The sequence below is a fragment of the Euprymna scolopes genome, chromosome 31 (assembly GCF_053919585.1).
Source record: "Euprymna scolopes isolate OS-2025 chromosome 31, ASM5391958v1, whole genome shotgun sequence".
Lineage (NCBI taxonomy): Eukaryota > Metazoa > Mollusca > Cephalopoda > Sepiida > Sepiolidae > Euprymna > Euprymna scolopes.
The window spans coordinates 65,647,979-65,664,755 of record NC_136512.1 but is presented as its reverse complement, the minus strand read 5'-3'; the positions used below and the strand labels follow the sequence as shown (position 1 = coordinate 65,664,755).

Below are 16,777 nucleotides of genomic sequence, written 5' to 3'. Positions count from 1 at the left end.
GAACAAAACAAACCAAACATGCCAGTGACCAAAACCTAACACTCCTGAAAATATGTCACGACCACGTTGGTTTTTAAAAAAAATATGTATCTCAACAACTTTTTCTTAAACAACAAAGCAAAAACACAAAAATTCAATTTTTCAGAACAAAACAAATTAAGACTTTATTTTGTGGTAGAGTAAAATATATGCATGCAATAAACGCCACAAACATTTTTGTATGTAAGAAATCCCATCTAAAATTAATTGCAGTACTTTGTCTTTCAGCACCAGTTGACTGTAGCGTTAACAGCTTTCCATGAAACAAGCGGCTTTCACAGCAAATTGGCAACTCTGCCCAGGAATTAGAAGCCTCTCGAATTCCAACTTGACAATAGTTAAGTTAGCGGACCCAGTCACCGTGGGAACCAGGGGCAGCAGCAGTACCCAAACAGCCCTTTTCAGGACTACTCAACAAACCAATCATGCGATTCACAAACTACCAAAATGTGATGCACATTTCACTCTCTACTGCTGTCTGTCTCCTGGGACTTCCTCTCACACTTCCTGCCACTCCAGTTCCTAAATTCCTTAACCTGTTTCAATTCCAACTCTCTTCCAGCAACTCTCCAGCTCATTCCTACAGCTTTCAGCGACTCCAGCTTACTCGTGCAGCGACTTTTGTTGCTTACAGCTCCCTCCTGCAGCTCCAGCGCTTTCAGCCACTGGCTCCTGTGGCCCACTGACATTGGCTACCTACTCCAGTGTCCATTGATGTCCAGCTGCCCATATCAGTGTCCACTGATGTCCAATTACTTGCTCTAGTAGCCACTGACATCCAGCTACCAGTTCCTACCTCATGGACCTAAGAATCTCAACTCCACAAGACACCAGTTCTCGCTCCGGCTGATCTTGAATCTATTGCTGTACATTTTACTTTTTTTCTTGGTAAAAATAAAACCCGATACACATCGTCTTTAAAGGATCATCTGTATTTGTCATCCTTCTTTGCCATTACCGTTACGTCTTTGCATTGTGTTAACCTTATTAATTGTATGGTCGATTTGTAACTTCACATGCCTTTCGACCCTCTGCAACAAGATAGGGAATAGCCTCGGGTGTGAGAAAGTTTTAGAGCAATAGAGAGAACCGATTTTATAAGAAGCAGAAAGAGCAACGAATCTTGCATATGAAGTCCATGAAAGATTTGATGAGAAAGAAAAACCAAGAAGTTTCAGAGTCGATTTCTCCTCACGAGTAGAGCCATTCATGCGAATCTCTGGAAGAAAAAGGAGACACCTATGATTAGAAGACACAAGCTGAGTTTTAACACGATTAAATGAAATTATCCATTTTGTACCTCGTTGCTGATTGATGTTGAGAACTTGTGTTGAATATCTAGACCGGGTTTACTGAAAAAGTCAAATGGCACGTATAAACACACTTGACACAGACCCGCACCTGGCCAAAAGAAATTATGATTGATGGCTGTTGCAGTATTTTTGGTACATAATAGGGTATGGTCCCTCACAGTTGGAAGATTCTATTTATAAATGATGCTGCTAGGAACTGACGAATCAAATTAATTCATGATCTGCTACCAACCAATCAGAAACAAGAATTGCTCCATAAAAATTAAACCTTTTTCGTTAGCAACCTTGCATATGTTTTCTTTGTGTCAATATGGGAAGAATCTTTTGCTCTGTGGCTTCCAACTCAAGAACTGTCTACTGAGAACCAGTCACCTCCAGAACTTGTATAGAACAACTAACCATCAGAAACTGTTCTGAAACTAAACATGGCTTCCAACTCAAGAATGGCCAAAAAATAAAATAATTTTTGATAGCCAAAGCCATCTAGCTAGAAGAAACATAATTGTTAATTAAAACCACCTGCAAAGGTTTGTTGTGGATAGAAATACACTATCGCTAAATAATCACTATAGGGACATGGCTACATTAACAGCACAGGCAAAATCACGCAATTGATGTTTGTAAGTGGATGCATGGGTGTCACAAATTGTTATATAACATCAACCTGAAATTGAAATTGTCAGTCGACTGCTGATTGGGTATGAGAAAACTATCCTGTCAAATTGTTGTGCAAACATTCTCCTACCTCACTAACCCGCAGTCAATTACCTACACTGACAATAAGGATATATCATTATAAGAGGTTAAAGTAGTTTGCTTGAAGCATTGTTTAATGTGTATATAAATATATTTAGTTTTTATATTAGCATCTGTTGAAAGTTTTTGGCAGGCATACACACACACATGCATACATACATTCATACATACAAACTGACGATTGAGATTTATATTATAGATTGCTCAAAATTCTTGATTGAACTTTTATGCCAAATTAAGAATATTTTAATATGATTGGTGAGCAAGTTAGGCATAGACTGCTGTACTTGAGCTAAAAACTTTTTTTTTCTATCAAGATGAAGGTGGATCATAGTTATTTGGATCTTCATTTGTAAAGTTGAACCAAGAAAGGAAAGAATTGTTTTTGTGTATTTGTGGTTTATCAACTTATTTAAAAAAAACAGTCTATTATTATTTATATTGAGAACACATTACAGTTGTAATTTAATTTTTTTTTTTTTTTTACATTTCAGAAAATTTCCCACAATTGAGAAACGAGCTCAGCTAATAAAAAAGGATAAATACATCCCTTTACCAACAAATGCAGAATTCACAAAGAATTTATTTTCAAAAATCCGACTCAAAGATAAACCTGGCAAGGTATCTGCTATATTTATTTGCATTTTCTTGTAGACTGGTTATGTATGATTTTTTTTTCTCACTATTTTAAAAAATTTTAAAGTAAAATAGTGAAAGGATCTTAATTATATAACTGTTATTGTTATAACTTATTTTGTCCTTTAGTCTTCACATTCCAGGAACAATGTTTCTGACAAAGAGGGGAGAATTGTTGTTTTCTGGGTCAGAATCTGTTCTGTTTAATAATTATTGCTGGCAAGTTTTGGATTTTAAAATAGTTTTTTTTTTTTTTTTTAGCTCCTTACATCAAATTGCTTCATGCCTTGTCTGGAGCGATGAATAGAAAATTATATAACTTATGTCTAATTATGCAATAATATTCCTATGACTGTATTAAACTTGATTTACTATTTTCATTTCACGATTTTGAAATCAGATGTGTTTTTCATTCGGCTTTCTAACTGGTACACTTTTACTAACAATCTTGATAGCTTTGTTAATTGTTTCGAAATTGATAATGTTTTTTTTTTTGTTTTTTTTCTGCTGTTGATTTTTCAGTGTACAGAGCTGAACAGTGCTGCTGAGGACAACAATCCATTCTATGAAGTCGACACAACGTCTGGACGTCTCTCTCCTGTGATCATATTAAATAAGGTAATGTATATGAACAACTGTTATTTATAGTAGAACACCAGGATACAGCATTAAAAATGAGTAACAAAATACAGTACACATGTATATAATCAAATAACATTATAAATAACACCGTAAGGCGGGGCAAATACTGTAACCAGGGCCAAGAAAAACATTGTATTCCACATCATAACCTGAAAAAAAACCTATCCTAGGGCAACCATATCAACACAGGAAGATGTGACACAAGGCCAGAAGGTGGGGTAAGTAAAGCCAGTGCCTTTAAAGGAGGAGCACTCTGGCCTTTTTAAAAATTGCATCCATTTTTATATAAAACTCTAATCTGAACGTTATATTTATTTTTTAGTGGGAAGGGATCAAGATTACCCTGTCAGCCTTTCCAGAGTCAAGTCTGTCATTAGTAGAACTAAGACTGTTAGACATTAATAACTGAAATTTGGTGGGCAAGTTAGGCATAGACTGCAGTTAGTTAGGATTACAGAAAGAGTTGTGAATATTATTAACAACTAGGGAGACTCAACATTGTTGCGGATTGAATGAGGATCAACAAAGGTTCCACCCTCCCATACTTTAATTGGTATTGAAATCGCTGAAATCACCCATTTTTAAATCAAAGCGATTGAATGCTTGCTCTAGTTAGCCCCCCCACCCCTCTCCCCTGCACACAGTATACTGGGAGGAAGCTTCACACGCCATCCTGCAGTGACTTATAGATTGTAATTTACATGCCATTGTAATCTACATGCCATCCTACAGTGACTTATAGATTGTAATCTACATTGCACTGTAGAGAATCTACTATTGATTTTTATTAAATTATCTGTAAATAATGGTTTGACTTGAAGTCTAAAATGCAAAAGTCAAGTATCATGCTTTAATTGTGCTCTAAACAGAAACATTCATTCCAAACGCCCCCCCCCCCGTCTTATAAATGAATCTACAGTTGATTTTATAGGCTGGGCCTTTCTGCTTGTACAATAATAAAACTTCTCAAATACACTTGTGATGTTAGGTTGTGTCAAGTTTGGTCAAAATCGGACTTCCTCCTTTAATCGGATTTTTTTTTGATTATCTGTTTTCAATACTTATCAGACGCATTTTGATATACAAGACCTACATAAGAACACTCCTGGACACAAGTACCTTCGTGTGAAATTTAAAAAAGAAAATCAGCCCACCCATTTGTGAGTCCATAGGGAACAAATACATACATGCGCACACACACACACACAAAGTTCCTTTTTTATTATTAACTAGCAGGGGTTCCCGGCATTGCCTGGGTGTTTGTAGGTGTAAAAGAAAGAAAAAAAAGAAAAGATTTAGTAGGGAGGTAGGCTCGAACCCGAAGCTTTGAGGCTAAGGCAGAAAAAAAAAGCGACACGTTACCGCGAAGCTAAGCAGGCAGAGAAGTAAGAATGAGTGAAATTAAACGTTTAAAAAAGCAAATGGTTGAACGAATGTCAGCGTCTGTTTTTTTAGGTCAAACACATGCACAGCGCGAATTTTGTAACCTAAAAGTCGCTCAAATAAAAGATAGACAGGACCTCGTTTCATAAATCGGAGATATTATAATCTAGAAAGTATATAAAAAGTTGTAAGAATTAGTGACCCCCTCCAAGCGCCCTTCCCCCCCCTCACCCCCACCCTAAAAAAAGCCTTTGGCGGACATGCAAAAAAATGCACACGCACACAAATACACATACATTTTCGCTTTTCTATTATAGATAACAATTACCTGGTAGTATTGGGGGAGCTGACACTCTGTATAGCAAGTTTGGAAGGGGGTTACTATGAGCCATCCTTCCTCCACTTTTATACCCTTTTGATATAGAGATGTAGTTGGTAGTGTTGGGATTATTAATTAGAATCTGAAAAATCAGTGGAGGTCGAAATTGTAAAAAATTTTAATCTAGTTTCCAATCCCAAAAACGATTCTTTTAATTTCTTTCTTTTTTTAAACTTCATTTTCTATTTACGGAATTTAAGTAAGAATGGCACAAGTAAAAACGGCATGAATGAAAGATATGGATAAATATCTTACAGTGAGTTTATCAAAATCACGGATACAATATATAACAGGAAAAGCTCAATGTAAATACTCCTGACAAACTCTAAGCAGCTATGTCTACATCTACACAGTAGAGATCCTTAGATGTAAGAAAGCTTTCTATTCTAGTAGTTTCTTTCCCAGAACTGCTAGACTCTAGAACTCTCTTCCGGGTTCATGTTTTCCCAACTGTACTGACATGCAGAAGTTCAAGTGTAATGTGAATAGACATCTTGCTGCTTTACTCTCTACATAGTATCCCTGCAATTACTGTCCCAGATAGTAACCCCCTACATCAAAGTGGTATTGTGCCTTGTTTGGGGTGAAAATTGAATAAAAAAAAGTTTGTCAAATTAAAAAAATATATATCTCCATTTAAAAGTAGATAAGGACTTTTCGCTATCCCCCACCTCATGAAATCTTACTTTCTTTTAGCGATTTTAGAATCAGAATCAGTAATTGAATCAGAATTAGAGTTTAGAACACAATCAGTAATTGTATTAGAATCAGAAAAAAATATTGGAATCATTGCATCACTAGTTAGAATGATTTTTAATGTTCAAGAAAAATTTTGCTGTAAAAAAAAAAAAAAAAAAAAAAAAAAAAAATAATAATAATAATTTATCCATTGTTACACGCAGCTCGGGACTACTTGTGAATTTTCCCTTGAAATTTCCTCTTTCAGAGCAAGCCAGTTCAACTTGCCTAAGGTAAATGCTGCTTCGCTTGTTCATTATTTCATTATAGAAAAAAAAATCTCATAAACTGAACATTTATTTTTTTGTATGATTTTCAAATAAGTTTGTCAATTTATGCGAAAATTCTCCGATTTGGTTTATTCAATAAAAAAAAATATTAGGTTTTACAAAAGTCTGCTACTTAGAATACTTGTGCTTCTTTATTATAATAACGAAAATTGAAAGATTTAATTTTAAATAAAATCGATGTTAATTACTTAATTGTCATGTTGTAGTAATGAACATATCCAAAAATTATGAAAAAAAAAATAAGGCAAAAAATTAGTTATTGACTATTGGGACCTGTGGAAATTCCACAAGGGACTCATTCATATGTAATATATTGATGTTGGCATGTAGAGATGCTTTTCTTAAAACTGCAGAAGTATTTATCTAAGCTAGCAGGCCTAGTTCGATTGTAAAGTATGCTTACATATGATATTTTAATTCTTGCAGATTTTGTATATATTATTATAGTTAATGTTCTATCAATTTTGTATATATATATATATATATATATTATAAAGTTGTGATTTCAAAAATAAAAAAATATATCTATATGACTTGGGTTCATCAACTTTAATTGAAACCAAAACTTATGAAAAAAAATGAGTGTATGTATGTATGTATGTATGTATGTATGTATGTATGTATGTATGTATGTATGTATGTAATGTATGTATGTATGTATGTATGTAAAAACTTTAGTTCCTTTAGCGGGGGGGGGGGGGGGGGGTACCCGGCGTTGCCCGGGTGTTTGGAGGTATGTGTGATTTTGGGTAAATCAAAACACCCGGGTGTTTGTGGGGGGGGGGGAGTAAAATAAATAAAAAAAATTTGGTAGGTAAGTATGAAGGATCGAACCCGAACCCTTGAAGCAAAGCTGGAAATTAAAGTGTGAAAAAAAACGTGCGATGTTAACCACTGGGCACCACGAAACACTAACAGAAACGCGTTTGAATTTATTTAACTATTTAAAATTAGCAAGTGCCCGTTTTTAATTACTTAATAAGGTCAACTTTGACTTCGGGGTAGTATTTTATTTACTGCGGGAACGCTTTTTTAATTTTTTTTTTTTTTTTTTTTTTCCCCCAAGATGTTGGGGGGGAGGGGGGGAACAGCTCCCAATAAAAAGGGGATTGTCCAAATTGAATAGCAATTGTCTGATATAAGGAAAAACTCCACATTGATCAAATCGGATTGCTTTCGGACATTTCCGGCAATCGCGACCGGAAAAATACCGCCAGAATTAGTGCCGCTTTTATTATACGAAAAAGCCTAATCCACATGCGGTGAGCGAAAAACGTTGAATATTTATCTTTTGAAAGTCAAGCAAATTAAATAGACAGGCGACCTCCATTGTTAACTCGTAGATATTATGATTTAGACATGATATAAAAGTTTTAAGAAGTTGTGAGCCGACCGATCGCTTCTTAGAAAAAAGACTTTTACAGACATACACAAAAGCAAACATACATGCATACATACATACACACATACACATATTTTCGCTTTTATATTTATATATAATCGAAACCGAAACCAAAACTTATAAAGAATTCTTGGTAAAATTATTTATAAAAAAAAATAGATGACTTAAGTGCCATTAGCTGTAATCGAAACCAAAACTTATGAAGAATTCTTGGTAAAATTATTTATTACAAGAAATAGAAGTCCATAATAAAATGACAGTCACTCATATGTAAGCGTGACACACAAAAAAAGGTAACACACGTTATCCTATTAATATATAGATGAAAGTAGTTTTCAAAGACAATTAGCAAAAATTGAATTTTGCTAAAAAAAAGAAACTGAGAGTTCGAATTGTAACAAGGGAGGTAATTATTTTCTGAAAAGCTTTGAAAATCTTAGGCCAATTTAGCAAAACTCAATTTTCGCTAATTGTCTTCGAAAACTGTTTTCATTTAATAATTAACTTTCTACCTTATGGTTTTTCATAATTTTTGGATATATTCATTACTCCAACATGAAAATTAAGTAGATATCGTTGGTTTTACTTGCAATTCAGTATTTCAAATTTCGCTATTATAATGAAGAAGCACCAAATGCTTAAAACATTAATTAAAAAAAAAATAAACATTTCATTCATAACTTGGTTGTGAATATGAAACAAAATCTTTCTCATTTATTCATCTCGATAAACATTTACATTTTTATGAATTTTTTATCTTTTAAATAGGAATGTAAATAAAGGAAAAGAGACTAAATCATTGATATTTTTTTTTTTTTTTTACATAGGAGTCACCACTTATCAAGGCCCGCTGACCACTCGAGGATAAGGGTTAATGAGTGTAAATGGTCAAGGGGAATATGTTGTAGTCATCATTAGTAGTGGAAATTTGATAAATTAGATTACTTAAGAGGAACAGCTCATCAAGAACTTGTTCAGGTTTGACTTGAAGACAACCATATTGTAGTTAGTTGGAAAGCAGGAAAGCGGAACAGGGTTCCACAGACGTGCAATTCTAGGAAAGAAGCTTTGTTCATGAAATCTGTTTAGGAAGGGGGGGGGAATTACTGATAGTGATCGCAGATAGACGAGTGTTTTTCGTGAAAGTCGGGACAAGAGGACCATAACTAGAGTTCAGATGAGCACTTGTCATGAAAATAACGATAAAGCAGAGACAGGCTGCGCTGTCATAAAATGGTTAAATATATTTTAATTCATGCAGATTTCATATTTATTGTTACAGTGTCAATTTTCTATTGAATGTCATATATGCGTGTGTGTATGTATATATATATATATATATATAGTACCGATTTCAAAAGTAAAAAAAAAAAAAAAAATGACTTCAGTGCCATCAGCTAGAATTGAAACTAAAACATTCAGTGCTCCAGATGCATTCCTACCATTTAAGCTAACTCAACTGATAGATAAGATATAAAATTAAATGACTTCTAACTATGATTGAATTTGTGCATGTGTAAAACTAATAAAAAATATGTTGGCAAGTTGAAATAAACATTTTGCATTTTAATTTTCCGACATGTTTCTGTATATGTTAGTCATCCATCCAAACAAAGATTTTACTCATTATAAAAATCATCCTTGGTGTATGATTACTATTTCCTGTTAATTTCAGTGCTATGTGACCAGTTGTTTATGAGTTTATTGGTTAAATAACTACATACAGACACACGCACACACATAGGGACAAACATTTTGCTAGCACGATAATGTTAGACATAGTTTGGATTGTGGTGCTCCTCGGAATAAATATAATTTATTATAACAGAAGAATGCGATTTCAAATATGCAAAAAAAAAACCTCCATAAAGTAATGGATAGTAGTCTGATGATAGTGAATTTATATGTGGCATCTGCATTTGCTGAGCTATGTTTTTTTTCTTTAAGGGAATAATTGCTCCTATTTTATTAATATAGAATAGATAGAAAGATAGGAGAAAGAATAGAAAGAAGATAGAACAGATGATCCTATTTTATTAATAAAGATAGAAGAGAATATAGATAGATAGAGGAGAGAAGAGAGTAAAAATAAAATTGTCAGTGGGCTTTGTTGGCTACTTTGCAAAGTTTGGTTTTTGAAATGTTTGGGACGTATTATTATTAGGACTATATTAACCAGCATGGTGATCTGTCATTGTACAGCAAGAAATGTTCCTCATCTCCAATTTTTATTCATTTTATTTTATTTTATTTTTTTCAGAATAAATTTTTAAGCTGTTGCTTGTCATTTGTGGATCAAGGGCTCCATCAAACACAGTTTCTTGTTGACATGTAAGTAACAATGGCCAGCCGTGTTATAATTTCTTTAATGTCATCTGAGACGTGCATAACAATTATTTTACTTGATCCGCCAGCGATGGCCAGAGTCTGCTCACCATAAATTGTAATGAACGGTGCAAGACTATTTGCCCTCATCAGCAAATGGCATCCAATTTTGTCTCGGATTCATGTTGTTGCTGTTTGACATTGCACGCTTTTATCAGGCATCTCTCCTTCAGATAAGGTAGTCCATGTTCACCACTTTGATGATGGCTCACAGCTGCTTGTTGCTAACCCGATCGACTCTATGGAGAACAACCATGTGGTGCTTGATTGGTTAGCCATACTCGTCAACCAGGTTTCTAGCACATAGAGCAGGTGTAGCATTATAGTTGATAAATTCATGTCTCCAGAAATTTATTCTGTGGTTCATCGCATATACAGTGGAAATTTTGTTGTATTGATGACATGTAGCAGTTAGTAGATTTGATCTGTCCCCCTCTCTCTCTCTCACTTGCACTCTTTTGCACACACTCGCTATCTTTCTCTCTTGCTTTCTCTCTCTCTCTTTTTCTCTCTCTCTCTTACACACACTATGTCTCTCTTCCCATCTTCATTTTGTTCCAGCCATATCTGTAATAATTCAAGCAATTAAAAAGAACAACAACAATCATTATTTGCTCTGGGCTTCATGTTATTTTCTTGTTGATTTTACAGCAAGTTGATTTAGATGATCTCATCTTCTCAACCATCCCTGTAGGGGTGACGAAAGAGCACCCAAAATACATTTGTTCATTTTGATGTTTGACGCCCAAGAGACAGGATCTATCTATCCACTTTGCCATATTGATTTTCTACAGGCAATAATAACTTAAGAATAATTTACTAATTAACACTTCTATCTGGTCATGGCTGACAGAATGAGAACAGTCTGTGAATGAAGTAAAGAGTTCATACCAAAGTTCTATATAGGTTCCCGAGTTTGACGTAAAGATACTAGAGTTTGAAAAGATGCACCGTAACAAGGTTGAAGATTATATTGTCGTCAAAATAACAATAAAGATGAAACTAATAGTACGAATAATGTAAATAAACTCGAATATGAAATTAAAATAAAAACTTTTTCGGGTTTGTATTACTGTACACATAGATTCGAAAAAGTTGTCAAAAAACAAATATATAACAAATAAATGTTATAAAAGGCAAGATAAGTTACTTTTCTACCTAACTGGATGTATTTTTTTTGTTTTTATTCAATGTTTCATGTTTATTCAACTCGAAAAACATAGTGTTTCCCGATGTATTGTACCATTCAAAATGGCGCCCCGACTTTCTCTTTAACACGGTAAGTTTGGGAAAATGTGTTTATAAATAATAAACTAGACAAAATACTATTAAAAAAAATACCGAAATATGTCAACCTATGTCACGGTAACATATATTGAGCAAATTTCTAACAGTATTTTGTCTAGTTTATTATTTATAACACCTTTTTCCAAACTTACCGTGTTAAAGAGAGAGAGTCGGGCGCCAATTTTGAATTTTCCAATACAGCGGTAAACACTATGGTTTTCGAGCTGAATAAACATGTTACATTAAATAAAAACACGAAAAATATATACAGTTTTGTAGAAAAGTAACTTATCTTGCCTTTTATAACATTTATTTGTTTTTTTGACAACTTTTTTGAATCTGTGTATAGTAATACAAACCCACTTTTTCTTTAAATAATCATGAATATTTTAGATGAGGAATGATAACTCAGATGATTTGGACTACCGTTCTCATCTTGAGGTTGAAGGTTCAATCTTCAGCAAGGGTAATACTCAAAATGTAATTGCGCATTACTTAAGACTTCTATTTGATCATGGTTGACGAAATGAGAGCATGCTAGCCATGCAGATTAAATAAAGGGTTCCATTCAAAATTCTGTGCAGGTTTCTGAATTCAACTGAAAGTGTCCTAAATTTGACAAGATATACTTGGAGAACATTGGCAGTTACATCAACTGAAACATTAAGAAAATAATGCTTAAAATGAGAAAAGTAGTCCGAAGAATGCAAATAATTCAAAATTCACAACACTCCCCCCCCAACCCCGATAATAGGTGAAACATTTTTATAAGTTACTCCTGAAGTACAATAAGGAGCTGGTAGTTATCACTGTGGACCAAGGGAAGAACCTATCAGGCATGTGTATGCAGTGTATGATGGATGGATGTGAATTTTTCCCAATTCCAGTACTGTTTCCGATTCCGATTCTTTATAAATCTCTAACTATTTAATAATAGAGTTGTTATTCCCGATTACCGTAAAAACGCATGTTAAGTTGAATATATACAAGCATGCAGATATTTTCTCAAACATAAAAATGAACTTGTGAGGAGGGGAGGGAGATGATCAATAGATTTTAGTTTTACTGATATTTTAAAATCAATAAATATTTATTATTTTATCATTACTACAAGCAATAGAAGATTTTGCTTTAAACAAAATCAAATAAAAAAAGAAAAACATTGGCATCAGAATATAGGCACAAATTTTTTTTGATTCCGTTATCAATTCTGATACCCCCCCCCAAAGTTCAGATTTTTCAGATTCCGATTAATCCTCCCAACACTAATATAAAGTGGTTCACCATAGTCAAGGCCAGCCCAAAGCCTCCTTTTTACATACAGAGATATAGGTAAGGGTGCCACTCTTGTCCTAGAAATACTCCATTTACTCTTGATCCTTGCTTTATAATCCTGAGTGTTTAGCAAGAAAGCACCAAATATCATTTGTAGAGTCTTTGGTAGAACTCTACTGAGGATTGAACCCTGATCTCCTGATTTATTTAAGCAAAATATAATACAAAAAAATTATTCCTTTCTTCTTTTTTCTTTAGTCCTGGCATCTCTTTATGTTATGATCTTCTGTGCGCCCTCTCTGAAGTCTTACAACCATCACATCTACAAGATGAGGTCAGTTGTCTATATTTACATATTCTTTTAAGAATCTTTCATCTGCTGCCATTGTGCTTTGAAATTGTATATCTTGATTGTTGTTTTCAAGCTTTTTATGGAATCGTCAGCTCATCTTTAATCTAATAATTTTCATATTTCTGCATAAGTTATTTTGAAAGTTAATTTCTACAAGTTGTCCAACACACGTCAGCATAATGAAACTCGACATAAAACATGTAAATTCTATAAAATCCATCACCCCTTCCTCATCATTGTAGTGGGGGTGAATGGGTTGTTATAGCTCAACAGTGAATGGAAAAAAATTGGTGCTTATTCATATTGGCGCTTATGGTGGCAATTAAATTAAAGAAAATACAGAAAATACATATTCGTTACTGAACGAAGATGTCATATTCCAAAAATCATATAATTCGATCAACTAGCTTTATTTAAAACTAAGTAAATCAAACTTTACAATTTTTAGTGATTTTACTTCTAAATTGCATTAAACATGAGGCTGAGTTTTCACCTCTCGACTTCGATTTAAGTTGTCTTCCCTTTTTTCTTTCATCGGATTTAATCGTGGGGGACGAAAACACTATGACTCGCTTAGTCAAAAAACTTGATTTTCTTGAATAACTAAAAAAAAAAAAAATATTTGATCAAATTACATGATTTTTGGAATATTTCATTTTCGTTCTGTGACTGGTACATATATCATACAGACTTTTCTGTATTTTCTTTAATTTTAATTGCCGCCATAAGTGCCAATTTAAATAAACACCAAAAATGTCTACAACTCTCTGAGGAAGGCTGACTTTGGTTAAAATATATTGGTTTGTATCATTTTTAATGGGAAAAAAGTCTTTTTGCTTCAAATTGGATTTAAAAAATGCTTTCATATATATTAGTGATGGGACGATTCCAATATTTTTCCCCGATTCTGATACAATTACCAATTCTGTTCTAAATTCCTAATTCCGATACAATTACCAATTCCGATTCTTTATAAATCTCTAATTATTTAACTGTAAAATTGTTATTTTCTCAGATGTTCGTAAAAACACATATTAAATGTACAGATATTTTCCTAAACGTCACAATTACGTTTGTGGAGAATGATCTATTAGTTTTAGCTTTAAAATCAATGAATATTTACTAATTTATCAATATTCCTATTTACAATGCCTCCCCACGGGACAGAGTTAGACACCAGGGTCGTTTTTTAATGTGGAGAAAGGAACAAAAATAAAAATTGTCTCAGTTGTGAAGTATTTCTCCTTCACTGACAGAGAACAAGAAGTTGAAGTGAAGAACAGATACTACACTTTGATCTTGTCCCGAAGGCCAAGTATTACCAGCAATGGAAGATTTTACTTTAAACAAAATCAAAAAAAAAAAAAAAAAAAAAAATTAAAATGATCGATTTGGCATCGGAAAATAGGCACCAATATTTCCGATTCCAATACCCATTCCGATGCCCCCAAATGTTCCGATTTTTATGATTCTCGATTCCGATTAATCGTCCCAACACTAATATATATATATATATATTTATATATATATAAAAAGTTTTTTTTTGTGGTACAAAATTTTATTATGGTTTTTAAAAGGATAAGTGAAGTCATTAGAATTTGGGGGAAGATCGATGCAGGGAAAAAAAAAAATAGACATTAGAAATAGTCAAAAGACTATTCGACTAAAATAAAAAAAAGAACCTTGAGGTACTTTTCGTCCGACCCTTGTCAAGAGATCATGTCGTAAGCAATTAAAATAAAACAATTACACAATTGAAAAATGGAGACGAAGAGAGGGGGTGAAAAAAAAATAATAAAACTATACGGGGTGATTTAAATCAATGAATAACCCATGCTATATCGTCCATATTTCAGAACCTGGGACAAAATAAAAAAAACTAAAAATAACGTTAACTTGCCTGCAAATAAGTGCAGAAACAAGAAATAAAGACGCAATGTAGGCATTTTTTTTTTCTCTTCCCAGTAAATCAGAGCTACAGTTACGGCCTCCAAAATATTGAGATGTTGTTTGGAACGGGCCTTGTATACAATGCGAAAACAGCCATCCAAATATGCTTCACCACATGTTTGATTGTCATACAAGTGCACACCAATTGATGACTCATGAATAGGTGAGTGACCGGATGTGCTCCGCAAATGCCCGGAAGTGTTCTGTGAACGCCTGGATGTGTTTAAGCAGTGACATGCTGTGCCAATCTGACTCCCAGCCGTTGACACGTACGACCCACATAGTCAGCATCACACTGACATTTAAATTGATATACAACTAAACTTTTTTGTAGTGTGGGAAGTGTATCTTTCTTAAAAGCTGGGAAGGCAGTTTTAGTGCCGAACGAGGTAATTTTATCGACAAACTCTTTACTGATAGAACCAATATAAGGGAGTTTCAGATAAACTGGACACTTAGCCGAACCAAAAGAAGGGTTGGTATTAAATTTAACAAGAGCTTGGCAAAAATGCTTAGAGATTACACACCCAGGGAAACTATTTTTCGCAAGAATATCAGCTATCTTCTTCAATTCATTATCAAGTTTACTGGTCGAGCAAATCATGAGAGCACGGTGGACCAGAGTTTTGATTAAACTGATTTTTTTCCTGGTAGGGGTAAAAGAATCCCAACTTATATACAGGCCTGTAAATGTCGGTTTTCTGTATACAGTTGTACCAAACCGATTCTCTGTTCTTTCTACAAGGACGTCCAAAAAGGGTAAAGTCATTTTGCTCTTCTCTATAGTGAATTTGAGTGAAGAATGGAGACTCTTCAAATATATATATATATATATATATATATATATATATAAGAACAAGTAGTTAATAAAACATGTTAAAAAACACTTTGAAAAAGAGTTAAAAGCATATTTAATTTTAAAAAGGAAACACTAAATAAGTGGATAGTCCTTAATCCGCGGAGTTTCGAAGAAATACTTTCTTTCTCGTCAAAGGGTAGGATTTAGAAAAATGTGGGATCGGATTTTGCTTGCAAAAGTATTTGAGGAAACTACAAGTAAGTCATAGATCTTACTTGATAACAAAAAATGAAGTAGAAGGAATAGGGTGAATAAAGTGATTTCATGTGAATGGATAGTCTGGTGAAGAGTAAAGTATCCAATGACGGTAAAATCCAAAAATGCAGAATCCATTCGCACAAGTAAATTCCAAGGGAATCACGTAATTGGAAGATGATCCAAAGTAATCCAAAAGGCAGGAATCCGTGGAATAATTCACAAATAATGAATTCCAATAATATTATTAAAAGAAAGATAAAATGTGCGTAAAAAAAGACATGGAAGAAATGTAAAACTCGACTGTCGGGCCGAGGCTTAATTAAGAAATATATATATATATATATATACTAGCAAGGGGTACCCGGCATTGCCCGGGTGTTTGAAGGTGTGTGTTGTTTTGGGTAAATCAACACGGGGGGGGGGGGGGGGGGGGTAAAATGTTTTGGTAGGTAAGTATGAGGATCGAACCGGAACCCTTGAGGCAAAATTGTAAATTAAAGTGTGAAAAAAAAACGTGTGACGTTAACCATTGCACCACCGCGACATACCAACGGAAACACGTTTGAATTTATTTAATTACTTAGATTTGGCAGGTGCACGTTTTAATGACTTAATGAGGTCAACTGTTGACTGCGGAGTAGCATTTCATTTACTGCGGAATGCGGGGGTAGGAGGAAACCGGAAAATGCCGCCAGAATTAATTATAGGAAAAGGCTTAATCCACATGAGGCGAGCGAAAACTGTTGAATATTTATCTTCCCGAAGTCTAGCAAATTAAATAGACAGGCGAGCTCCATTGACAATTCTGAGATATTACGATTTACATGTGATAAAGTTTTAAAAAGTTGTTAGGCGAGCGACCGCTTCTCTGAAAAGTCTTTTGTAGACATACA

At 34.0% G+C, this 16,777-nt stretch overlaps 1 protein-coding gene across 1 annotated transcript in view; it reads left to right on the top strand.

Moving 5' to 3' along the window:
• Positions 1 to 16,777, top strand: part of LOC145255769 (AP-5 complex subunit mu-1-like) — a 77,503-nt gene that overhangs the window by 16,459 nt on the left and 44,267 nt on the right. The window contains exons 2-5 of the mRNA XM_080114431.1: positions 2,603 to 2,729; positions 3,267 to 3,362; positions 9,839 to 9,909; positions 12,784 to 12,859. Coding sequence (XP_079970557.1) covers positions 2,603 to 2,729; positions 3,267 to 3,362; positions 9,839 to 9,909; positions 12,784 to 12,859 — 370 coding nt within the window. The remainder of the gene's footprint in view (positions 1 to 2,602; positions 2,730 to 3,266; positions 3,363 to 9,838; positions 9,910 to 12,783; positions 12,860 to 16,777) is intronic.